This window comes from Blennius ocellaris (genome assembly GCF_963422515.1).
Source record: "Blennius ocellaris genome assembly, chromosome: 20".
Classification (NCBI taxonomy): Eukaryota; Metazoa; Chordata; class Actinopteri; order Blenniiformes; family Blenniidae; genus Blennius; species Blennius ocellaris.
In genome coordinates, this window is record NC_137669.1 from 13,396,405 (window position 1) to 13,416,213 (window position 19,809).

General features: G+C 45.9%; 1 protein-coding gene across 2 annotated transcripts; it reads left to right on the forward strand.

The window, feature by feature from the left end:
* Positions 1 to 472: 472 nt before the first annotated feature.
* Positions 473 to 18,624, forward strand: rnf19a (ring finger protein 19A, RBR E3 ubiquitin protein ligase). Of its 2 annotated transcripts, none has more exons than XM_080516430.1 (10): positions 473 to 608; positions 7,942 to 8,825; positions 13,049 to 13,257; positions 13,411 to 13,555; positions 13,691 to 13,853; positions 14,096 to 14,210; positions 14,367 to 14,525; positions 15,127 to 15,346; positions 15,536 to 15,679; positions 16,058 to 18,624. In XM_080516430.1, exons 2-10 carry the CDS (start codon positions 8,206 to 8,208, stop codon positions 16,842 to 16,844), a joined length of 2,562 nt encoding a protein of 853 aa, XP_080372556.1. In that variant the 5' UTR covers positions 473 to 608; positions 7,942 to 8,205; the 3' UTR covers positions 16,845 to 18,624. The 2 variants fall into 2 exon arrangements, with proteins under 2 accessions (XP_080372556.1, XP_080372557.1); XM_080516431.1 differs by lacking the exon at positions 473 to 608 and adding an exon at positions 4,514 to 4,639.
* The last annotated feature ends 1,185 nt before the right edge of the window (positions 18,625 to 19,809 follow it).

Consider the following 19,809-nt stretch of genomic DNA (forward strand, 5'->3'; position numbering starts at 1 on the left):
ATGAAGTTAAAATCAGGATTGGTGGGGAAAACTACCAATTCCCATAGTGGGAGAAATAGTAATACAAATAATCACATTACTGTAATGCAGTTGACTTTTTGTAAAACATAATCAAAATTTTGTTTAAAAATGTAATTTTATTGATATTTTGGGTATTTAACTAATGTAATCTACTTCACTAAAAGTATGAATTGCTACAGCGCAAATCATGGTTTTACATCTATGTTTCCAAAGTGTAAATGTATTGCTTAAATGTGTTTTTCAAAGAGAGGTATACTATATTTACCGATTTAGAATGTGACAAGTGGACCATTTTTGCTTAAAATAGATTTTGAGTGCCAATTTTATGACTCTGGATATCAAAAATATGTATTTTGTAAATAAATTTGAAACGCAAATTACGCTTAAGCTATTACTATGAAAGGAGACTGTTTCTGACCGGAAGTACGTCTGTTGTTATTGTTGTCTCAAGGCTTGACTTGCAGCAGCAGTCAGACTCGGGGAAGTTTTCTGCTTCACATCTTTACAACTGCAGCTCACGGAGCAACGAGCGCACCAGGACACGCCTCTGCCGTGAAGTGAAAACACACCGGGAGTTTGACGCATCGGTGAGTGTTTCTATACGAATGAATTTTCAAGGGAAAAATATCGGGATCCGAACTTCCTCCTCCTTTTAAGGGGCTAAACAGAAGCTAGCAGTTTTTAGCTTCGTTAGCTTGTATATCGTCCTCTTTGAATTTCCAACTCGACAGCACTTCTCTGGTGATAAAGTTGATCGAACCGGTGAAGGCAATCGGGATAAACCTTTAAGTGACTTTTATCTGTAAACCCGTGCAGTCGACAGGTCATTAACTCTTGGATTAAACTTAGTCACCAGCTTCCTGCTGCACAAATCTGATTCCGTAGCTAGCGAGCTAACGCTGATATAGCCCGGCGGAAAAATGTCAACAAAATGCGATTAAGTGTAAAATGTACTCCGATCAGCTGCACGTATAATGTGGGAGAGAGTTCGATTTTCCGGACTTATCCCGATGTCTTCACTGTCTGTTATAAAAAAACACGTATGCCCTACACGTACTGTACTATAATATTAATATCGGGCTTTATTTAGTGATTTTTCACTGCAAATATTTGTTATGTAGATTTTCGTGGTGTTGTCTGATTAGTCTGTTATCACAGTTGCAAATGAAACGCATGTCCTCGCATAATGACCGGATCAGCATCTACTCCAAGAGGTATTTGCAACAACGTCATGAGTTTTCTTTTATATTCCCCAAGACTCAAAACAGTTAAAACAATATATTTCTTTTATGATATGAGAAAAATAGGAGGGAAGAAACTAGGAAAATACATGGTTGTGTTAGTGCTTATTAAAACGAGATCATGCATCAGTAGCTTGTATCGTTTCTGTTCCATGATATTGTGTTGGTGTTTGTTGATACTTGCCAATTAATATGGTTCACGCAGCTAAATTGCTGTATACTTTTGTTTTTCTACAATTTTTCCAGATCTCAGTTCATATCTTATGTTCGGAATAGAATATACCTAATTCCTCAAATGTATCCTGGTAGAATACACAAGATAATTAATAATACATTCTTTACCGCGGGTGCACCATTATCCCAACTAGCCCAGTCAGTGAAAACTGAACGACTTGCATCACGTAACATCTTCCAAGACATATAATCATGTACGGTTGTCATGAGATAAATCAAGTAGCAATCGCTTGCAATTTAAGCATTTTTTTTTTTTTTTTAGGCATCTCAGATTGTGAGATACATCCATTCTGGACTCCTCCAAACTGATAATGACTCGATAAAAGACGTGCGTCCCTCAAGTGCTCCTTCCTGTACAACCCAACTAATTTGTCACGTTTTTATCAGAGTCCCAAGTAGACAACATGGTTGTTTAGTCTTTCTAGATTTACTTTGTGAATTTTATTGGGTGCTCCATGAATTTAAGTCGTCGCGTTTTCTCGTTCGTGTGACGCCGACGTCATCAGAATAACATCTAAAGTGCAACTGACTCTTTGTGTCAGGCTTAAATACGTTAGTATTATGTGATTTCTATGTTTTTATACAAACACAAAGCAGCAATTTTCAGCAATTTATCTTTAGATATAAGCCCAGTTTTTTTTTTTATCAATCTGTAAATGTGTTTAAAGTCCCACAATGCTCATGTCACTTATTAACAGAGCACTACCCACTGCTATCTTGTTAAAAATCTGTAGGTTGGGAGTGTTTAAATGTGAAGCCAAAATTGTCATGGTAAGGTTAAATTATCATAACTTTCGGTGTACAATCGACGCCTTTCTGTTGAAAGTTCCTGCAGTCATTTATCTCCCAGTAGCCCCTCAACAGTAGTTTAGCTTGGCTATGAGCCACCATTGCACATTCTTGAGAGGAAATAGTGTGCAAATGGCAGAATGACGTTCTTACTGTACATGTAAACTGTGGTCCTGTTATATGTGCGTGAATGACTTTTTTTTTCTTGCCAGTGTTTTGGTTGTATCTGACAGAAGGCTGAGATTAAAATATAGAATAGAAAAGAAAAGGGGAATTCTTTTAACTTAAAATTCCATATTTGGTATGAATAGAGTAACAGAGTACTAAATACCATAAAAATGAAGTCTCCAAGTGGATAACGTATCCGATCAATGAAAGCGAACCTAAAGGTGATGCCATTTTAAATCTTGCAGTAAACCTACTTTAGTACTCCCACGTTTTATTCACATGAGTAAAGTAGCAATTACCGCTTTGTGGAAATCATAATCATCAGTTAATTTGAACAGCTGGACTCCGAAGAAATCTGCGCTTGCTATATTTTCCCCATGTGTGCAATTATCAATGGAGCCACCCAGCACTGATTTCTGAATACGTTCCCTTTCATTTTGAAGCCACATGAAGCTGAAGAGAGTACAGTGTGTCCCGGCACTGCTGGTGAATTGTGAGGAGCTGCTTCCTCCTTCTTTGTAGCTCAAAATGGAAAAGTGCCCCCCCCAAATCGCACAACCCATCTGCTTCCAGCTCCCCCGCTGGTTCGGGTGAAAAGCCATTGGCAGAAAGGGCAAACTGTCAAGAGACCGTTCTGTATTGATCGGGAGAAGCACAATGTGGAGACTCTTAAGGAGTCGACTCGCCAAATGTCACCCAGTCTGCCTCCATGAGTGAATTAAACCAGTTTTATATGCACCAAATTCATCTTGGGGGGGGGTTCTGTGATATGCAATCAATAGAAATTACGTTTTAGATTAGATTTAGATTATTATGCGTGCGGCTGTGACTCAGTTGGTAGAACTAAACTTCCCATTCCCTGATTGGTGGTTTGATCCCCTATCTCGCCTTGACCGTGTGTTGACGTGTCTTTGGGCAAGATAGTGAACCATAATTTGGTATTTACTGCCATTGGTGTGCGATTGTGCAAAGCAGGATGTGTCAAACTTGTGAGCCCTAGATCTGGCCTCCCGGATGACAGTGCAAAGTTTAAGATACAACTACTCTCCTAGGAACAGGGGCGGCTGGATACCCAGTAAATCTATCATTTGTGGATGCTCCTACAATGTTTATGCTGAGAGAGGTTTGTTTATTTAATCCTCAAAATTGGTATGAGATTCCCACGACAGTCAGTATTTCTGTGATTCATTGTCGCAAAGGAAGTTTCAGATGGATTTGAGGTTGTTTTAATGACGTTTGGTTAAAAAGAAAGAAGGAAAAAAAAGCAACTTTACCTTGAAAGTGACTCTTTTCTTCTTTTGTCAGAAATCAGTTTTTGATGTCTCTTCGTATACGGGGAGAATTGTATCTCCTCTGTCTGTGTGTTCGCTGTCCCCCACAGGGCTAAACACGGGTCATACTGCTGGCGTCGAGCCATTTTCATACAGCGGAGAATTTGGTTACCACCTAATCATTGTAGTGAAATGAATAGGAGCCTTTGCCTCGTCAACGTGAACCAGATACAGTGGAAAAGTACGTTGCCCTGCTGCCTGTGTATCCAATTGTTTACTAAATAACACTGAAAGCAGCATCAGAGACTCTCCGCCCTCTGGAGTATGTCAGACTTTATTATTATACTTCGTCAGGCAGATAATAGGCTAAATAGAGACTCATTAAGCTCGCAGGTTATTTGGAAGTCCGGCAGACAGAAAGTTGGCCTCCGTTGGCTGAGTAGCCTCTCGCTGACCCTTTTTCCCCACTGTGAAGTAGCTTTAGAGCGAGCGGCTGGATGATGATTGCAGCTTCAACAAAGTTGAAATATCCCCCTTTAATGTTGGAAGGTAACAAAGGTATTAAAAAAAGACCCCAACAAAACATTTCTATAGAGTTTGTCACACAGTCCTTAGGTTGTCCTTTGGTTTAAAGCCATAAAAAGCGAATGCATTGTCATGACCAGGAAATCTGTCGTCAAGCTGGAATGTCCGCGGAAATCGGCGTACGTGGTAAACGCTGCAGAAGAACACATTGAGCCTCATTTCCAGTCTCCCAACTATTGTATGTGGGAAAGTTGACAATTGATCCCTGGAAGCTTATGTAATCTTTCCTGAATACGGACTTCGGTAGCGAGAAACGCAGCGGGGAGTCCTCCTGTAACGCTCCGGCGACTGCTGCAAAACTACAAGATCTGATTTATTATTGGAATGGAGGTGAGAAATTGTGGTGGGGGGGGAAGTAGAGATAGTTTGCTTTCAGGAGAAATGAAAGTAGATTAGGAGAAAACCTGTGGAATTGTTCATGTCGATGTGCATTGGGACGTCGTTAAGAGACACTTTGGAAGTAGACGTTCAGAATGTGGATGTTACTCTCAGAGATGTTAACTTTATTGTACCGCTTCTGAATAATAGCCAGATAGTTATTACTGGCAAAGCACTTGTGAAGTCTGAGCTGCAAGTGTAAAATGATCCAGGGCAATTTTCTTGCCTTAATTGCCTCTTTGCGAAACGACAGGCCAGGGAACCCCGGCTTTATTTGGTTTATTGCTGTCATGAACCCAGTGTGTTATTACTCTGCGGTCTGCAGGGCTGCACTTGTTAACAACCGCGACCATCGTAACTCCAAACTTTGTTCGACACATGAATCAAAGTGGGTTTTTTTCGCCCCCAAAATAAAGGTAGCCCAGTGCCCTCGGGTTGACCGGTATCCCCCGAGTGGAAAAAACCTGGCTTCGGTCCTCATTTTATCACAGAATAAACCGATCCGAACTCACTGATAGTCCCTATGACTTCACCAGAGATTGAAAGCGTTTACTCTGCCGCAGTGTGCTTCTTGCCCCGGGGTAGTCTCAGGAACTGGGACAGCGTCCCACTGTGTGAGCCGCGGTCGCATGCGATTGCCTGCGGGCCGCAGAAGTAGTTGAATACATGCGTGTGTGTGTGTGTTTGTACAAATGCAAATGCGCACGCTGGCCACAGTCGCACAGAAAGTCCCAAACCCCCTCCTCGGCGCGTTGCAGAGGCAGGCTTTTCCATCTTAATTACGCCTTGAGAATGTAATTTCACGTCGACCTGTGGGCTGCTCCAAATTGCTCCTCTGTCTTGTTAAAGTTTCCTCTCGCGCACGTGACTGGGTTCAGTTCGCCAAATACATCATCGCGCTTCGCCGTAAGTTGGAAACGGCGCAGTGAGGCATTCCTCACTTGGAGACCTCGCCGTGGAGGCCATCTGCGAGGGGCCGCGGGGCTGATGACGGCGCTTTCGCGCTGCCAATGTTGGCGTTTGAAGGTCTAAAGCCTTGCAGTTCAGTGGGTTTTATTTTACCGAGACACCAATTAAAACGCATCACAATTTACTACTTGGCTTCAGTGTTAACAACATGATGAAGTGTAATTATGGCTTCTTTTTTTTTGGACTCATTTATCTTTCGTGCGACGTTGGCCAAGTGTGTCTGTGAGGAACACTCAGTCCTCCACTCAACAGGTTTGTTATGTTAAGAGTAGATTTTTACCAAAAGTGGAACAGCGCGGGTTAATGTCCACCCATGAATCTTCGACACCCGCCGCGGGTGCGGTGCAAAAGGGCAGGTGCGCCCTGTCCCTCACCGCACTTGTATGAAAAAGGCCGGCGTTCTGCAAACATGCACTGGCACCAGGAGAACATCTGCAGATTCCGCCCAGCTCAAGCCGTCGTAGTCGAACTTGGATCTTCTTTCTGGGACGTAACGATGCCCAGCTGATGATACTTTGGGTAAGGTATCGGTAAGATACCGATTTTTGAAATGGGGCAGAGTTGCCGGTATGTGGCCGTGCTCTGGTCGGCGCCGGTTTACTGCTTCTTGTAAGGACCTTTTGATGGCGAAACAGCTGAGTCAACATTTACTGCATCAGCTGTTCAAACAGTGAACGCCGAGTCTGGACGGTAAGGCAAGTGGTTTGGCCATGTTGATTTAACCTGGTCACGCCAACCACACCCAGCAGGGGGGCCAGGGTGGAATTAGTGGGACGCTGGTCCAGTGTGACAACGGTTCTGCGTTGCAGTTCAGTACTACAATTCTTTTCTTTGAGCAACTTAGAATTGATGTAAGCCACAGTTTGTTTCTGCCATCTCCTTCAGAGTTAACACCATGTGACCAGAGATGAAATAAAACTCGTCTGTCAATATATTCCGGAGCGCATCCCATAAAGCTCTGCGTGCGCATGCTCAGTCATCACAAAGAGGCCGTCCGGAGCATTATAGTGTTTGACCTAGATGTCAAACCTGATAAAAAAAAAAAGAAAAAAAAAAGAGGTAAACTGGGTCCCGACGAACGAAATCGAGCAAAAAAAAAATAGCAAACAGTTTTTTTTAAGTCTCCCCCCCGACAGTAAAAGCAGTCAGATGTGAGTTGTGCGTGGGCGACGGACCACAAGCCAGTCAGACAGAGGTTTGTAGGTTATGGGAGTGCACTCGCAGGATTTCTGCCCCACTTGAGATTTGCAGCGTGGCTTGTAAATTAGTCACCTTCTGGCTCCCGCTGGAACTTTCCTTAATGTCGTCCCCGATGACAAACACACATAAACACCAGCTCGGAAGACGAAGCAGATGAGTCTCGCCAGTCTTTGTTTGTTTTGCTTATCTGGGGTTAAACTTTCACGACTTAAAATACTTTCCTGAATGAGAGAGAGTGCTGGTAAAGTGTTACCCTTGAAGATTTTGTGCTTCACTGATTTTCTTTTTTTTTTGCACTTAACATTTAGATTCGGAGCTGAATGAATAAACATTTCGCTGCAAAAAGGCAAAGAGCGCTGCATAATAACATATTTTTCTATGAAAATAGATGTAAAAATATTTTGAGTGTCAATTATTAAAACTATATGTCAAACCCTTGGCTATTATTTGGAATAAACAAAACTGGATAACAATCATTATTATGGAGAAAGTTGAAAAAAAGACATTTGAAACATATATAAAAAAGTGAGATTATAATTAAGATCAGACTGTTCAGCATATGTAAAGGTATGTAAAATAACTATATTAATAATGAAGTTGCAGTCAGGATTGTAATAATCATTTTAACTAGGTGTAAAATGTTTGGTTTGAATGAGCTCCTTCGCTATAAGAGCTATATTTAGTACAGCAAATAGTAACAGGAGTTTTATTTAAATGTTTATTTTAGATTACTGTAAAAAAAAAAAAAAAAGACTGCGGGTGACGCTCGTGCTGCGTGAAGTTGTGGTGGAGGCGGTGCAGGCGCGAGGCGTTGGCTGCTCCAGGGGCACGTTGACACAGCTGTGGCCACATCTGCCAAAAAAGACGCTTTAACTATCAAGGGGATGACGTCGCTTTGAGTTGTAGCGCGGCGAGATCTCTCGCTTGGTTCTCTTCAATGCCGTCATGATTTTATTATTCAGTCTCCTGATCGTCCCTGTTTAGTTTTCTCTTTTTGCAGCACGTCATTAAAAATGAATGTGTTCAGCTTTGGCGCAGCACCTGATCCCTTTCTTTTTTTTTCTCTCTCTCTCTCTCTGTCTCAGGTTCTACTTCAGAGACGCTACACCTGAGCTCCAGTCGAATCCTCCAAATAATATTGGTTGAAACCGGCGGCGGACTCCGTGTCACCAGGTTCCCGCACCATGTCCTAGCTCACAGCAGTCCTGCTCCCCCTCCCCCCACCCCTGACCATCCTGCCCTGTCGTCCCTCTTTCCTTCCTCCTTCCCTTCGCAATCCCCCAGATCTCCTCTTCGAAATGTGCTGATATCTGGCCGTCGTACCCCCCCGTGGCACTTCGTCCGGCGCGATGAGCAGCCTGCATCAGCAGCATCATGGCAGCGCGGGCTCCGAGCGGGACCTCCAGTCCGCCGCCTCCTCCGTCAGCCTCCCTTCAGTTCGAAAGACTCCCAAGAAGCGCCGCCTCTCCCTCCACTCGCTCTTCGGCCGCCGCCGCCGGCCCGACCGGGACCCGAAGCGCAAGTCGAGGCCTCTGCAGGCCGGAGGCGCGGCGGACGGCGTGGTCACCATTGAAAGCGTGCAGCCCGAGCCAGCCCACGACAAGACCTCCACCCACTCCCCTCTCGATGTGGCGTCCACCTCTTCGGCGGCGGCGGCGGCAGCGTCCTCGGCGTCGGAGCTGCTGGAGTGCCCCCTGTGTCTGCTGCGCCACACGCGCGAGCGCTTCCCGGACATCATGACCTGTCCCCACCGCTCCTGCGCCGACTGCCTGCGGCAGTACCTGCGCATCGAGATCTCCGAGTCCCGCGTCAACATCAGCTGCCCCGAGTGCGCCGAGCGCTTCAACCCCCACGACATCCGCATGATCCTGGGAGACCGGGCGCTCATGGAGAAGTACGAGGAGTTCATGCTGAGGCGGTGGCTGGTGGCCGAACCCGACTGCCGCTGGTGCCCTGCTCCCGACTGCGGGTACGTATGGCAGATCCCGTCGACTCATCACGTATGAACGGTACCAATTTGGGTCTCAGCAGGTTTTCCAGCCACTTTTCCGCAGCGGTGATATTTCCTCAAATGGCAGAAGTTTAGTTTTACGACATGAAAAAGCCCTAAAATAGCACAAAAAGCCCACAAGAATACGACATCAAGGAAACTTCAAAGCCGCCGCCTTTCTCTGTGAAGTTCACCCCCAACTCCTGCACTGATGCACTGAGTTAAAAATATCCCTGTAACAGTAATAGACCTGTTTATTCTGTCAGCCTGAAAAGATGCGAGAGCTAAATGTTGCGGTGATGCCTTGCTGTTGTCGGGTATCGAGAATTACAAGCATTCACCGAACAATAGACAGTGGATTGTAAAACGAATTACATCTCACCGCCATTAAATCAATCCCAGTTAGAGAGGGAGAGAGCTGCAAAGAAATGTCATTGTAGGATTTTATTATTTGTATCCGTGATCTCATATAAACTACAAAGTGGATTTCGTTGATTTAAATGTTTCCTTCAGTCAAATAAAATGGAAAACATGCTCCTATAAAATGATCAAATATTTAGAGATGCTCTGTTTTCATGAGATAAAAGTAAATTACATGGTGGTAGTTGCAATGATCCACATTGAGTCCAGTGGATTAACCTGTTTGTTGTGTTGATGGAACCATAATGCCCTGCCAAAGACCTCCATCCATTGTTGTGTCTGCTTTTCCCCCTGCAGATACTTTGATTGACTATACACCATCTAGTGTTAGAAATCTGAACTGCAGCACTTTTTAAAAACAAATTTTTTGTAGATATAAAAGCAAAAAATCACAAACTTCAAATTTAACTGCAAGTTTATGAGGATTGTTAACGTACGCATTTCTGTGAGGCTTCTGTTTTTGGGGGGGGGGGGTTTTAGTCGTAGCAGTTTTGCGAGTTTCTTCTTTTCCTCATGGAGGTGTGAGCGCAGGGTTGAGTGCAGGTCAGCGCCCTCTGTGTCTTTGCAGCCGGTCGAGAGTCAACTGTTTGCTCCCCGGCGTCTGAACGGTTGACGAGCACTCGGGTCACCCTGACTGACCCCCGCTACTCCGCCGAGGCCATGACGACCGCTGAGCAAACAGCGCACATGTGCACCGACGGCAGTCTGTCCTTCTCACCACAGGTTTTTTTTTTTGTTTTGTTTTATAAGTGATATGAACGTGTCCATGGCGTTCTGGTCGAGAGGGCTGCGCTCGGTCGTCGCCATGAGCTCATGTTGAAGTGACGTTTGCTTTCACCCGTCACTCGCTCTCGTGTCTTTGTTGCACCAACACTGCTGACCCCTTGTCTGCGGGGAATAATGGCTCTTTCATGACTTTTGTTGCAACTCCTCCTGCCCTCCACCTCCGGGCCGCTCGGCTCTGGCTCGGCGCCACACTTTCCACTGGTTAGCGCGCTCGCACGGCGCTGTTGTATAATCGTGCCGGCGAGTCATCGAGATTTGTTGGTCTGCTTTTCAAATTCAAGTCGAGCACAGCTGATGTCACCGCAGCGCCTGTTAAAGACTAGAATAAGTACTGCAAAGCTCCCCCCAGTCACATTTGCTTGATATTGCAGCAATTTTTGTTTGCAATTATCTGAAATGTTTTTATTCAGATTTATGAAACGTATACTTATACTATACTAATTCTACCTCCTTCCTAGTGGGTAACTTGTGTTCCTTTGAAGACGTCTTCCTCTTCTCAGCTTTCATCTCTTCCTAACAGAATTAACGGCACGATTTATACCCTAAGTAGCTCACTAATTATTAGTATTTTGTAGGTTTAGTAGCCAAGCTCGGTAACTTGCAGCAGGAATGAACAAAAAGGTGACAATCTGTGCATTAAAACCCAGATGTTTAAAATCTATTGGCACGCTTATCTGTGTGACGGAACCAGCTGAGGTAGGATTTTTTTTCGGCCCATAATTTCAACTGATAAAGTGTTTTATAGGGTTTTCACAAATGACAGTATGTTCCTGCTGTATTATGTTTTGCCATGAAACTGAACAAGAATCTGGATGCTTGAAGGAAACACACACACACACACACACACACACACATTCACAAGTATTCATACCAAAAGGTCCATTTGGAAAGCTCCCACCTGTTTTACAACTTCTCCACAGCGTGCCATGAGCCGGTCTCACCGAGGTGCGACTGCATAGCGTCTGGAAACCATCTGGACCCGAGTGTTGTTTTCAGATATACGTGTTCACATGCAGCCCCCGCTGCTGCTGGACAGATGAGGCTGGACACGGTGTGCGATTGCAGGTTTGACTTCTGGTTCCATCTGGAGGCAGTGACGATGTTTTCACAGACGGCGTGGTGGTGGGGGTGTGAAATGTACTTCTGTAATTCGGTGGGCTGTTGGGCTCTCAAGCAGAACCGATAACTCGAAAACTCGGTGCTTGTTTACTACGTGGACTCACTGAGTCTGAGCGTGGCGACTTCATTCGTCAAGAACGAAAGAGAAACGCCACGCCTTGGTTGGTTGGGTTGTGGCAACAGCTAACGCGAGTTTCCTCTTCCTCGTATCACAACCTGCAGTTCTTCTACAGTTCAGTGCGCAGCATGGCACCTCTACCGTCGGTAGATGTCTACCGGTAGAGTACAACAATCACGCTCTTTGCATTTGCTCTATGATGGAGCGCAAAGCAGACAAAGATGGATAATGAGGCTCCGTAGAAACCCGACACTGAGCCGTCAATTTCGAACGAGAGGCCTCTAGAACATGATGATGGGCAGGGTGTCCAGCGTGAGCAGCGTTGTTGAAGTGGGAAGAAATCCTCTGGCTAAGTCGTCTTTAATTAAATGTATTCTGCAAATGTCTTACAATTGCATTCATCGAAAGTTGCTGAGCACATTTGGAAAGTTGTGTTGCTATAAATAGGATGACCTTGGCATTTAGTAGAGCTAAAAAATATTTGACGTGGAGGTTTGTTCTTCCAAGCTTAATTTTCTCTCTTCCTTGTTTGTATCTGTGTTGCTTCTTTAGTATCAGCTGCCGTTAGCGTGTCTATTGGACGAAACAGTGACTTTTAACCAAGTACTTGACTGAATTACCAGCTGTGTGAAGCAGCAAACGGCTCAGGAGTGTAAATCAACCGATGCCACAGTGTCTGCTTGCTTGGCTGTTGAGGTTTATTTTTTCGGGGGGGTGGGGTGGGTAATTTGCTCTACGTAAACGCAGACCGCCTGTGTGGATCAGCTCAGGGCATCATGCGACATCCTGGCTTTCCAACTGGGCCCCCATGCCATTCACGTGTCGTTCTGGAACGGCCGCTTGTCTCTCCGTATTTGCTTTTTCCTTATCGCCAGTTCCTGATGTTCCTATGATAACCGCGACGCGAGATACCGAGCAGCTCCAACGACGTCAAGCGTTTAACCTCGGCTGTCACACTCTTTCAGCATCCAAACGGACAGAAACTAGTTTCTTTGACTATTATCACACGTGATAAAGCCGTTGGTTCAACACGGTAACTGCTGCAGTGATGTCTTGTCAGCTTGTTTTAGGTTCGCATATTTATAACAAAGCAGTTGTTGGGCTCCGGTCATGCCGGGCACTTCTCGGAAACGCCTCCGAAATAGCGCACAGTCATGATTGATGAGGAATACGACGGTGACGGCCAGAATGGATCGTGCCGTGGCCGCATTGTTGCGAGGCCTCAAGGTGGTACATTCCTGAAGATGTCAAAAGCAACCGTCCTCCTAAACCATCTTTGTTTTTTTGTTTTTTTCTCCCTTCTTTGACGATTCCTGCTTTGATTATATTTGGTGACTTTTTACGAGATAGAGGTAGAATCACATATCGTTTCTTCATGTCTGTGTTTCAAACACATCCTCTGATGGAAAAAAAATCAATCTAATCCTGCAGTCGGATGAATATTGTTTTGCCAAATGAGTGGCAAAATAGTCCAAACGTGTTTGTCACTGATGCTACCTTCAACTTAATATGAAAGCAAATTATGTCGAAAGGATTTAGGCTGGAGCTTAAAGTACTTGTATTTTAATATTTAAAAAATATTCAAAATGGATCTGTGAGTTTAGGAGAAATGGGAAAAAGACCTGACACCAGGTGGCATTTTCATGCTCTGATTTTGTTCTTCCTCCCTATATCTGCCATTAAAGCAGTATTTCTAAAAACAAAACAAAAGACGACCACATTGCTAACCACAAATCTGGTGTTTGTTTTCCTCACACAGTTATGCGGTCATTGCGTTTGGCTGCGCCAGCTGCCCGAAGATCACCTGCGGGCGTGAGGGCTGCGGGACGGAGTTCTGCTACCACTGCAAGCAGCTGTGGCATCCCAACCAGACGTGCGACACGGCGCGGCAGCAGAGAGCACAGAACCTGAGGCTGAGGAGCTTCCGCTCGTCCTCCCTCAGCTACAGCCAGGAGAGCGGCGCTGCAGGTGAGAGAGAGAGCGAGAGAGAGAGAGAGAGAGAGAGAGAGAGAGAGAGAGACGCTCGCGGGTCAACAACAGGCCCAAGCTGACCGCTCCTGTGACATTTTCTTTTATTTTGACGCACACCAATCGTACTTTTCTTCAATCCGCCTGCACCAGGCGACGACATCAAGCCGTGCCCTCGATGCGCCGCCTACATCATCAAAATGAACGACGGCAGCTGCAATCACATGACCTGCGCCGTGTGCGGCTGCGAGTTCTGTTGGCTCTGCATGAAGGAGATCTCCGACCTGCACTACTTAAGGTGAGACGGGAACACGGCAAGAGTCGGACCGTTGCTCATCTGTCCACCGACTGATTTGGTTTTTTGCCGCTTCGAACTTTAAACGTCAGTTGTGACCTTAGCTAATGATAGCCCTCTCTTGTCATTTGTCTTCAGTCCGTCTGGCTGCACGTTCTGGGGGAAGAAGCCCTGGAGCAGAAAGAAAAAGATCCTGTGGCAGCTCGGCACCTTGGTGGGAGCTCCCGTGGGCATCGCGCTCATCGCTGGCATCGCCATCCCGGCGATGATCATCGGCATCCCAGTTTACGTCGGAAGAAAGGTGAGAGCCTGCAGCGCGACCGATTGAGGAGATGAAGCACCAATAGTTGTCAAAGCTTCCGGTCCGTGACGCCGCCGCTGCGTTCAGAGCAGGTGCGCGACTCTTATCTCGGGTTTGAGACGTGACAAATACTTTTCGTTCGACGACGCAGACCAAAGGAGTTTCTGTGGTTTGCCACTTCACCGTATACAACGAAATATTTTTAGAAAACTTTCCAGTCACTCCTGATCATTCGGTTTCAGATTCATAATCGCTACGAAGGCAAGGACATCTCCAAGCACAAGAGGAACCTGGTGATCGCCGGGGGTGTGACCGTGTCTGTGATTGTGTCGCCGGTGGTCGCCGGAGTCACCGTCGGTAGGTTTGGAAAGCTTTTCCTGTTTTATTTTATTTCTTCTGCATGAGGTGATCTAGCCGTCTCATTTAGAGAGGTTTCCTTGCAGGGTGAAATGATGTGTATATATTTCATACCCGTTTCCCCACATGGATTCTTTACCTTTGGCCTCTTCGTAGGTATCGGCGTTCCCATCATGCTCGCTTACGTCTACGGAGTCGTCCCAATCTCCCTGTGCCGGAGCGGCGGCTGCGGTGTGTCTGCTGGCAACGGCAAAGGCGTGCGGATCGAGTTCGATGACGAAAATGACAACATAGGCAGCGGTGCAGCCGTCACAGGTAAGAGGCATTATGTGGCAAAAGAGACAGGTCTCCACCGAACAGGAACAAAATACGGGGCAATTACGTCAAATAGATGCACAATCTGCAGCGGGATTAAAAGCACGACGACGAGCCTGGATCACGGTCGCCTGCAGCCGCAGCGTTCGTGTTCTAACCAGCGTCACGCTCGGGTTTAGGTTTCACCTTTTGACTACATGGAAAATGCCAGGAGCCGCGCAGCGCGAGAGGATTCACTGTTTGTTTCCACTGACATTCTCCGCCACATGCACAAGTCCACCCGTGTTTACATGCGACTCACTGCACAGGGAGGTTTCACAGGCAGCTGACGGGGAGACGCAGGATTTCGGGCGTGTGACATGCGAAATTGACAGTGCGGCGTCCACGGGTTTTAGCGTCAGTGTGTGACTCCTTGTGGTCGGACTGGCAGCTTGTCGTGTTTTCCCAGGGGATGTTGAGGGAGGAAGACGGACTATAGGTCTTGAATAAATCCAGGCATCACGCAAATATTACGGTGTTAAATCTCATTACGTTGTTACATTTTCCCGTCGTCTTAAAAAAAAAAAAAAAGGGACATTTTCCTCCCTGTGTTCTGCCTCAGACACGACCTCTGTGGCGGAGACGCGGCTCAACAACGCCAGCCTCGGCGACGGGGCGAGCGTCGGCGGCCTGACGGGCCTGAGCCTCAGCGTCAGCGGGAGCCACATGGAGCGCTGCGGCGTGGGCGCCACGCAGCGGGACAACATGAGCGACAACGCCAGCACCACGGCCCTCGCCGGCACCAGCATCACCGGCAGCCTGTCCGGGAGCTGCTACAACCGGTAACCACCTGGGCTGGAAGGGGTGGGAAAGATTCAGCAGGATCCATGATCACAAATGAATTATTTCATTATCTATTAGATGATATTAAGTCCACTAAGAAAACTCCTATCCAATCCACCTGTAACTAAAAGTTTGAGAATTTTCACTTTTGCTTATGTATTTTGTGTCATTCGTTGTTTTCTCCTCAGGATGGAGGTGCAGGCCGACGTCCAGAAGGAGCGCTGCAGCCTGAGTGGCGAGTCGGCCACCGTCAGTTTGGGGACGATCAGCGACAACGCCAGCACAAAGGCCATGGCGGGATCCATCCTCAACGCCTACATGCCCCTAGAAAGGTCAGCGGTCGCGAGTTAAGCACCCTCCCTGCCGCAGGTGTGCACATGTATGACCCACTTTGCGTGTCGCAAACATCCCCGCCCTACTCCTGTAGCACCCGGTCGATGAGACGCCCTGTGGTCAAAATAAGAAAGGCATTGTGCGCCGCAGTGCATCGCATGTCCTCCGCTGACAAGAGAATAATGTACAAACACTCGGAAAGATATTCTGAGGAGATAGTTTAGTTATATTTGCAGCACAGTGTCCAGACAAAGGATTTTTTTTTTTTAGTCAGTCAGCCATGTGGTGTACAGAGTGTAAAGAGCCTTGCACTCAGTCAGGTAGCATCATAGCTTATTACAACTTTAGTACAACTTTATCGTGACTTTACCTTGCAGAGATAACAGTCTGGAGGTGCAAGCCGACGTGGAGTCCAAGCAGGAGACGGTGCGACGCGGCAGCGGCAGCAGCAGCCTGGACGAGGCTAGCTGCAGCAGTAGCGCCGCCGGCCTCAAAGGAGCTGCCGGCGGTGGCAGTGGCGGTCCGTGTTCCTGCTCCTCCGGCTGCTGCTGCGCGCAGCACGGCAACCACTGCTGCCCCTCGTCCCCCTGGTCCAAGGAGCCGTCCACCTCGGGGGGCAAGAAGAGCAAGGCGAAGCGTTGGAGCCGGGCGGGCAGCAGCCAAGGAGAGCCAAGAGTCACGGAAGCGCAGACGGACGTGGACGCCCAGCTCCTGGAGCGGCGCAGCGTCAACTCGTCGGAGTTCGACTCCCCGTCGCTGAGCGGCAGCCTCCCGTCGGTGGCCGACTCGCACTGCAGCCACCTGTCGTCGGAGCTGAGCTGCTCGGACCCCGAACCCCCAAGACCAGCGAACCCACCCTCCTCGGCCGCGGCCGACGCCCCCCGTCCCGCCGCCTCCTTCGGCGACGTCCCGTCGGCGCAGATGCCCGAGGTGGAGCACGACCACCTGGAGCACTTCCCCACCCAGAGCGGCCACGTCGCCTTCACCGTCCGCCTTCCGTCTGCGTCCCCGCCCGCGTCGCCCAAAGAGGGAAGCAGCGGGACCTTCCTCTACATCAGCGAGGAGGGCGCGGGAGGCGTCGCGGACGGAGAGCCAGAAAAGACGACAGAAGCGGCGGCGCCTGTAAGCCCGTTGAAGAAGCGCTGTATACAGACGGACATCTGAAGGACGTTGCCACTCGGAGCCCCACCAGCCTTACCGCCCAATTTCTCTGTGATACGTTTCAAAGAAGAGTCTTTCTTCTGCCGTGAAGGCAGGAGCAGCACCCGAATGTCAGCGTTGTAGCGTTACAAAGAAGGTCAAGGTTTAAGTTGGAGAGGGGATCTTTGAGGGTAAAGGTGAGAAAGTCATTTCAGATTGTTTAACCGGAGCACTGAGGATTACTGTAAGTTGGAGAAAGTTGTGGATGTCACGGGTGAAATGTTGCATAATAATCCATCCAGCTGATATGATGGTCTGCAAAGTCTTCACATTTCTGGGATGATCTTTTTTTTTTTTTTTTAATCCCAGAATAAACCTGATTGTCTTGAGCAGACCTGAAAAAGCTGGATATTAAGATGTCTGATTCTTGTTTTTTTTATAATAAGCTGCTATTATAAAAACCTGTTCTTTTTTTTTTCTTCACATTTACAAAAATCTGCTTTTTTTGGGGGGGGGGTTTGCACAAATCAGTAAGGGATGTGTTTGGCCGTGTGGTCACCCGTCCCCCTCACATAAAATCACAGCTAATATAATCTCGTGTATAAAACAGCAGAGGGACCAGTTCACACATACCGTAGCAGAAGTTATTTTCTGTAATCGTATCTGTAAGAGAATTTTTAGTTTGTTTCAAATTTAACTTTAAACTGTTTTTGTGTGTGTGCGTATTATGTGTTATGTTTATTTTCCATTTTGGGAAAGTTTGTTGTAATTCTGAAGCCCCGTGTTGGGTCCAAACAGTTTATTATAATTTGGTGGGAACTGTGAGACTCTAAAGTGTAGCCCTCCTTCCGTTTTTTTTTTTTTTTTTATCCCTTTCTATTATATATATGATGGATTTAAGGCATTTTGCTGTATTTTCATCCTTCACAAGCTTTCTTCTGCACTGGTTTAAGAAAAATCTTCACAGAGAGGAATAAAATAAACAAAGCCCAGTGAAATTTGAAGCTGTAGCATTTCTTACTATTAACAGGGCTTTAAAAAAAAAAATCACTAATTCTACCAAACAGTATCTGTAATAAAACAAAAAGAGACGACGCATTCGAAGCTCCTCTGTGGTGGAAATACAGTTAAAGTCTCCCTCACTTTAATCCAAATCTTATTTTTGATTCAGAGTGTTGAGTGTATTTTAACAATGGTTTTTTTTTGGGGTGGGGGGTTTGTTTCTAAAATCCTTGCAAATGATTGATGCAGACCACTTTTATATTCCTGGAGCCTACAGTGCCTTTTGAAGCGAAGGGAGAGGAGTTATTTTCTATACCGTTTGTTTCCACATTCTGCACATCTTCAAATGATAAAACTTCACCGGGTGCACAAAAAAAAAAAACATGTCGGCACTCACCAAAGACTGCTCTCAGGCCACCCGCGGCTTGTTTTTCATGTAGCAATGTGTACTATACTTCAATGTACGAGGACGTTCAGTCCATAAAGCCCAAGTCACGAGCAGACTGTGAACCAAAACGTTTGTTTGGGTTGAAAGTCCTTTTTTTTTTTTTTTTTTTTTTTAGACGCAGCCAAAGTTTGTAGAGTTTATGAGCCGTTTTGGCAGAATAAAAGCAATAAAAAAAACACCCGTTTTTATCATCCGTGGCTCTCGGCAACACGAGCATCTGAGCACAGTGATGGTTTTGTCCGTTGTTCGACAAAACAAAAGGCCCAGAATGCACCTCACCACCGTCCCTCTGTTCAGTCCACGTTATCATTTGAAGATTGAGTGCCACAAATATTTTCCTATTTGGGGAGAAAGAGCTTGTGCTATTTGGGGTGGGGTGGGGGGGGGGATATTTCCTAATTCTGTGCTTCATGTTGTGCATGTAAATGCATATCCTTACAAAAAAAAATAAACATTTCAATCAAGCTTGTGGCGTCGTGTTTTGTCTTGTCCCTGGAGTATCATTGAAAGTGTGTATTTGAAGATTATTTCATATAAGTTATCAAACATTTCCTGCAATTCTTTCCTAAATTTGTTTGATTTTGTCACAATTTAACACGTTTCATGCTTTAAACGTTTAACTGCATGTTATACATGTGCCTGCATTGATTTCTTTTGGTGTTGAGTGCAGGTGCAGAAGATGGATTTTTTTTCATTCGTAGTAAGTTGCACCATTGAAGCATCCATGTTGCAGTTTATTTACATTTACAGTCTATTTACATACAGTACATGCGTTTACATTCCATAAATCAGTACAAATGGCTGAAGAGCTTCATTACGGCTGTTTTCATTTCGAAAAGGCTTTTCATGTCGTTACAACAGAATAAATAAAATAAGGGTCAAAATGGAGAAAAGTACCTACTTTTAAACAAGTCAAATTCAACACAAGTGAAATCAGAGTTCTGGCACGTGATACTTCTCATCCTTTCCGCCCGGTTTCAGGCTGAGGTGTTGCAGGATTTACGCCAACGTTGGATCTCTGCGCCGGTTCGAAGTAGGCGTGGTCACAAAATTACAAAGTCATGAAAATGTCTTGTTTATTTCTCTTGGAACAAGTGTGGGAAAAAAACAAACAGGTGGAAGAGCAGCATACGCACACCCACACACATGAAAAGGGCTTTAATGGAGTGAAAACGCCTTTCCTGCACGCGGATCAGGGCTTTAAAGAGAAATGTGGGTCAGGAGTCGGGAGAAGTCTTCTTGTAAAAGTTGCAGTTTAGTTTTCAGGTTGTGCAGGTTCAGCTAAATAGACACAAACACTTTAAACCCATTCACTCTCATTTGAAGGTTTTGGGTTGGTTTTTTTTAATTCTAGTTCCAGTAAAAGACTAAAACTGGAAGAAATTTAGATTTTTGAAAATGTTTACTTTAACCATGTGAATTTGATGGACCAGAGTTTATATTCGATATTGTTTTCTGAGACAACTTCTGATAGTAATTACACTGATTTGACAAAAATATATTCTTTAAGATAATTTCTTTACTTCAATGAAAGTTGAA

Excerpts from the sequence above, each read along its gene's own strand:
- rnf19a (XM_080516430.1), top strand. The coding sequence starts at position 8,206 with ATGAGCAGCCTGCATCAGCAGCATCATGGCAGCGCGGGCTCCGAGCGG. Across the intron at positions 13,854-14,095 it reads CAGTTTACGTCGGAAGAAAG|ATTCATAATCGCTACGAAGG; the intron begins GTGAGAGCCTGC and ends ATTCGGTTTCAG. Across the intron at positions 15,347-15,535 it reads TCCGGGAGCTGCTACAACCG|GATGGAGGTGCAGGCCGACG; the intron begins GTAACCACCTGG and ends TTTTCTCCTCAG.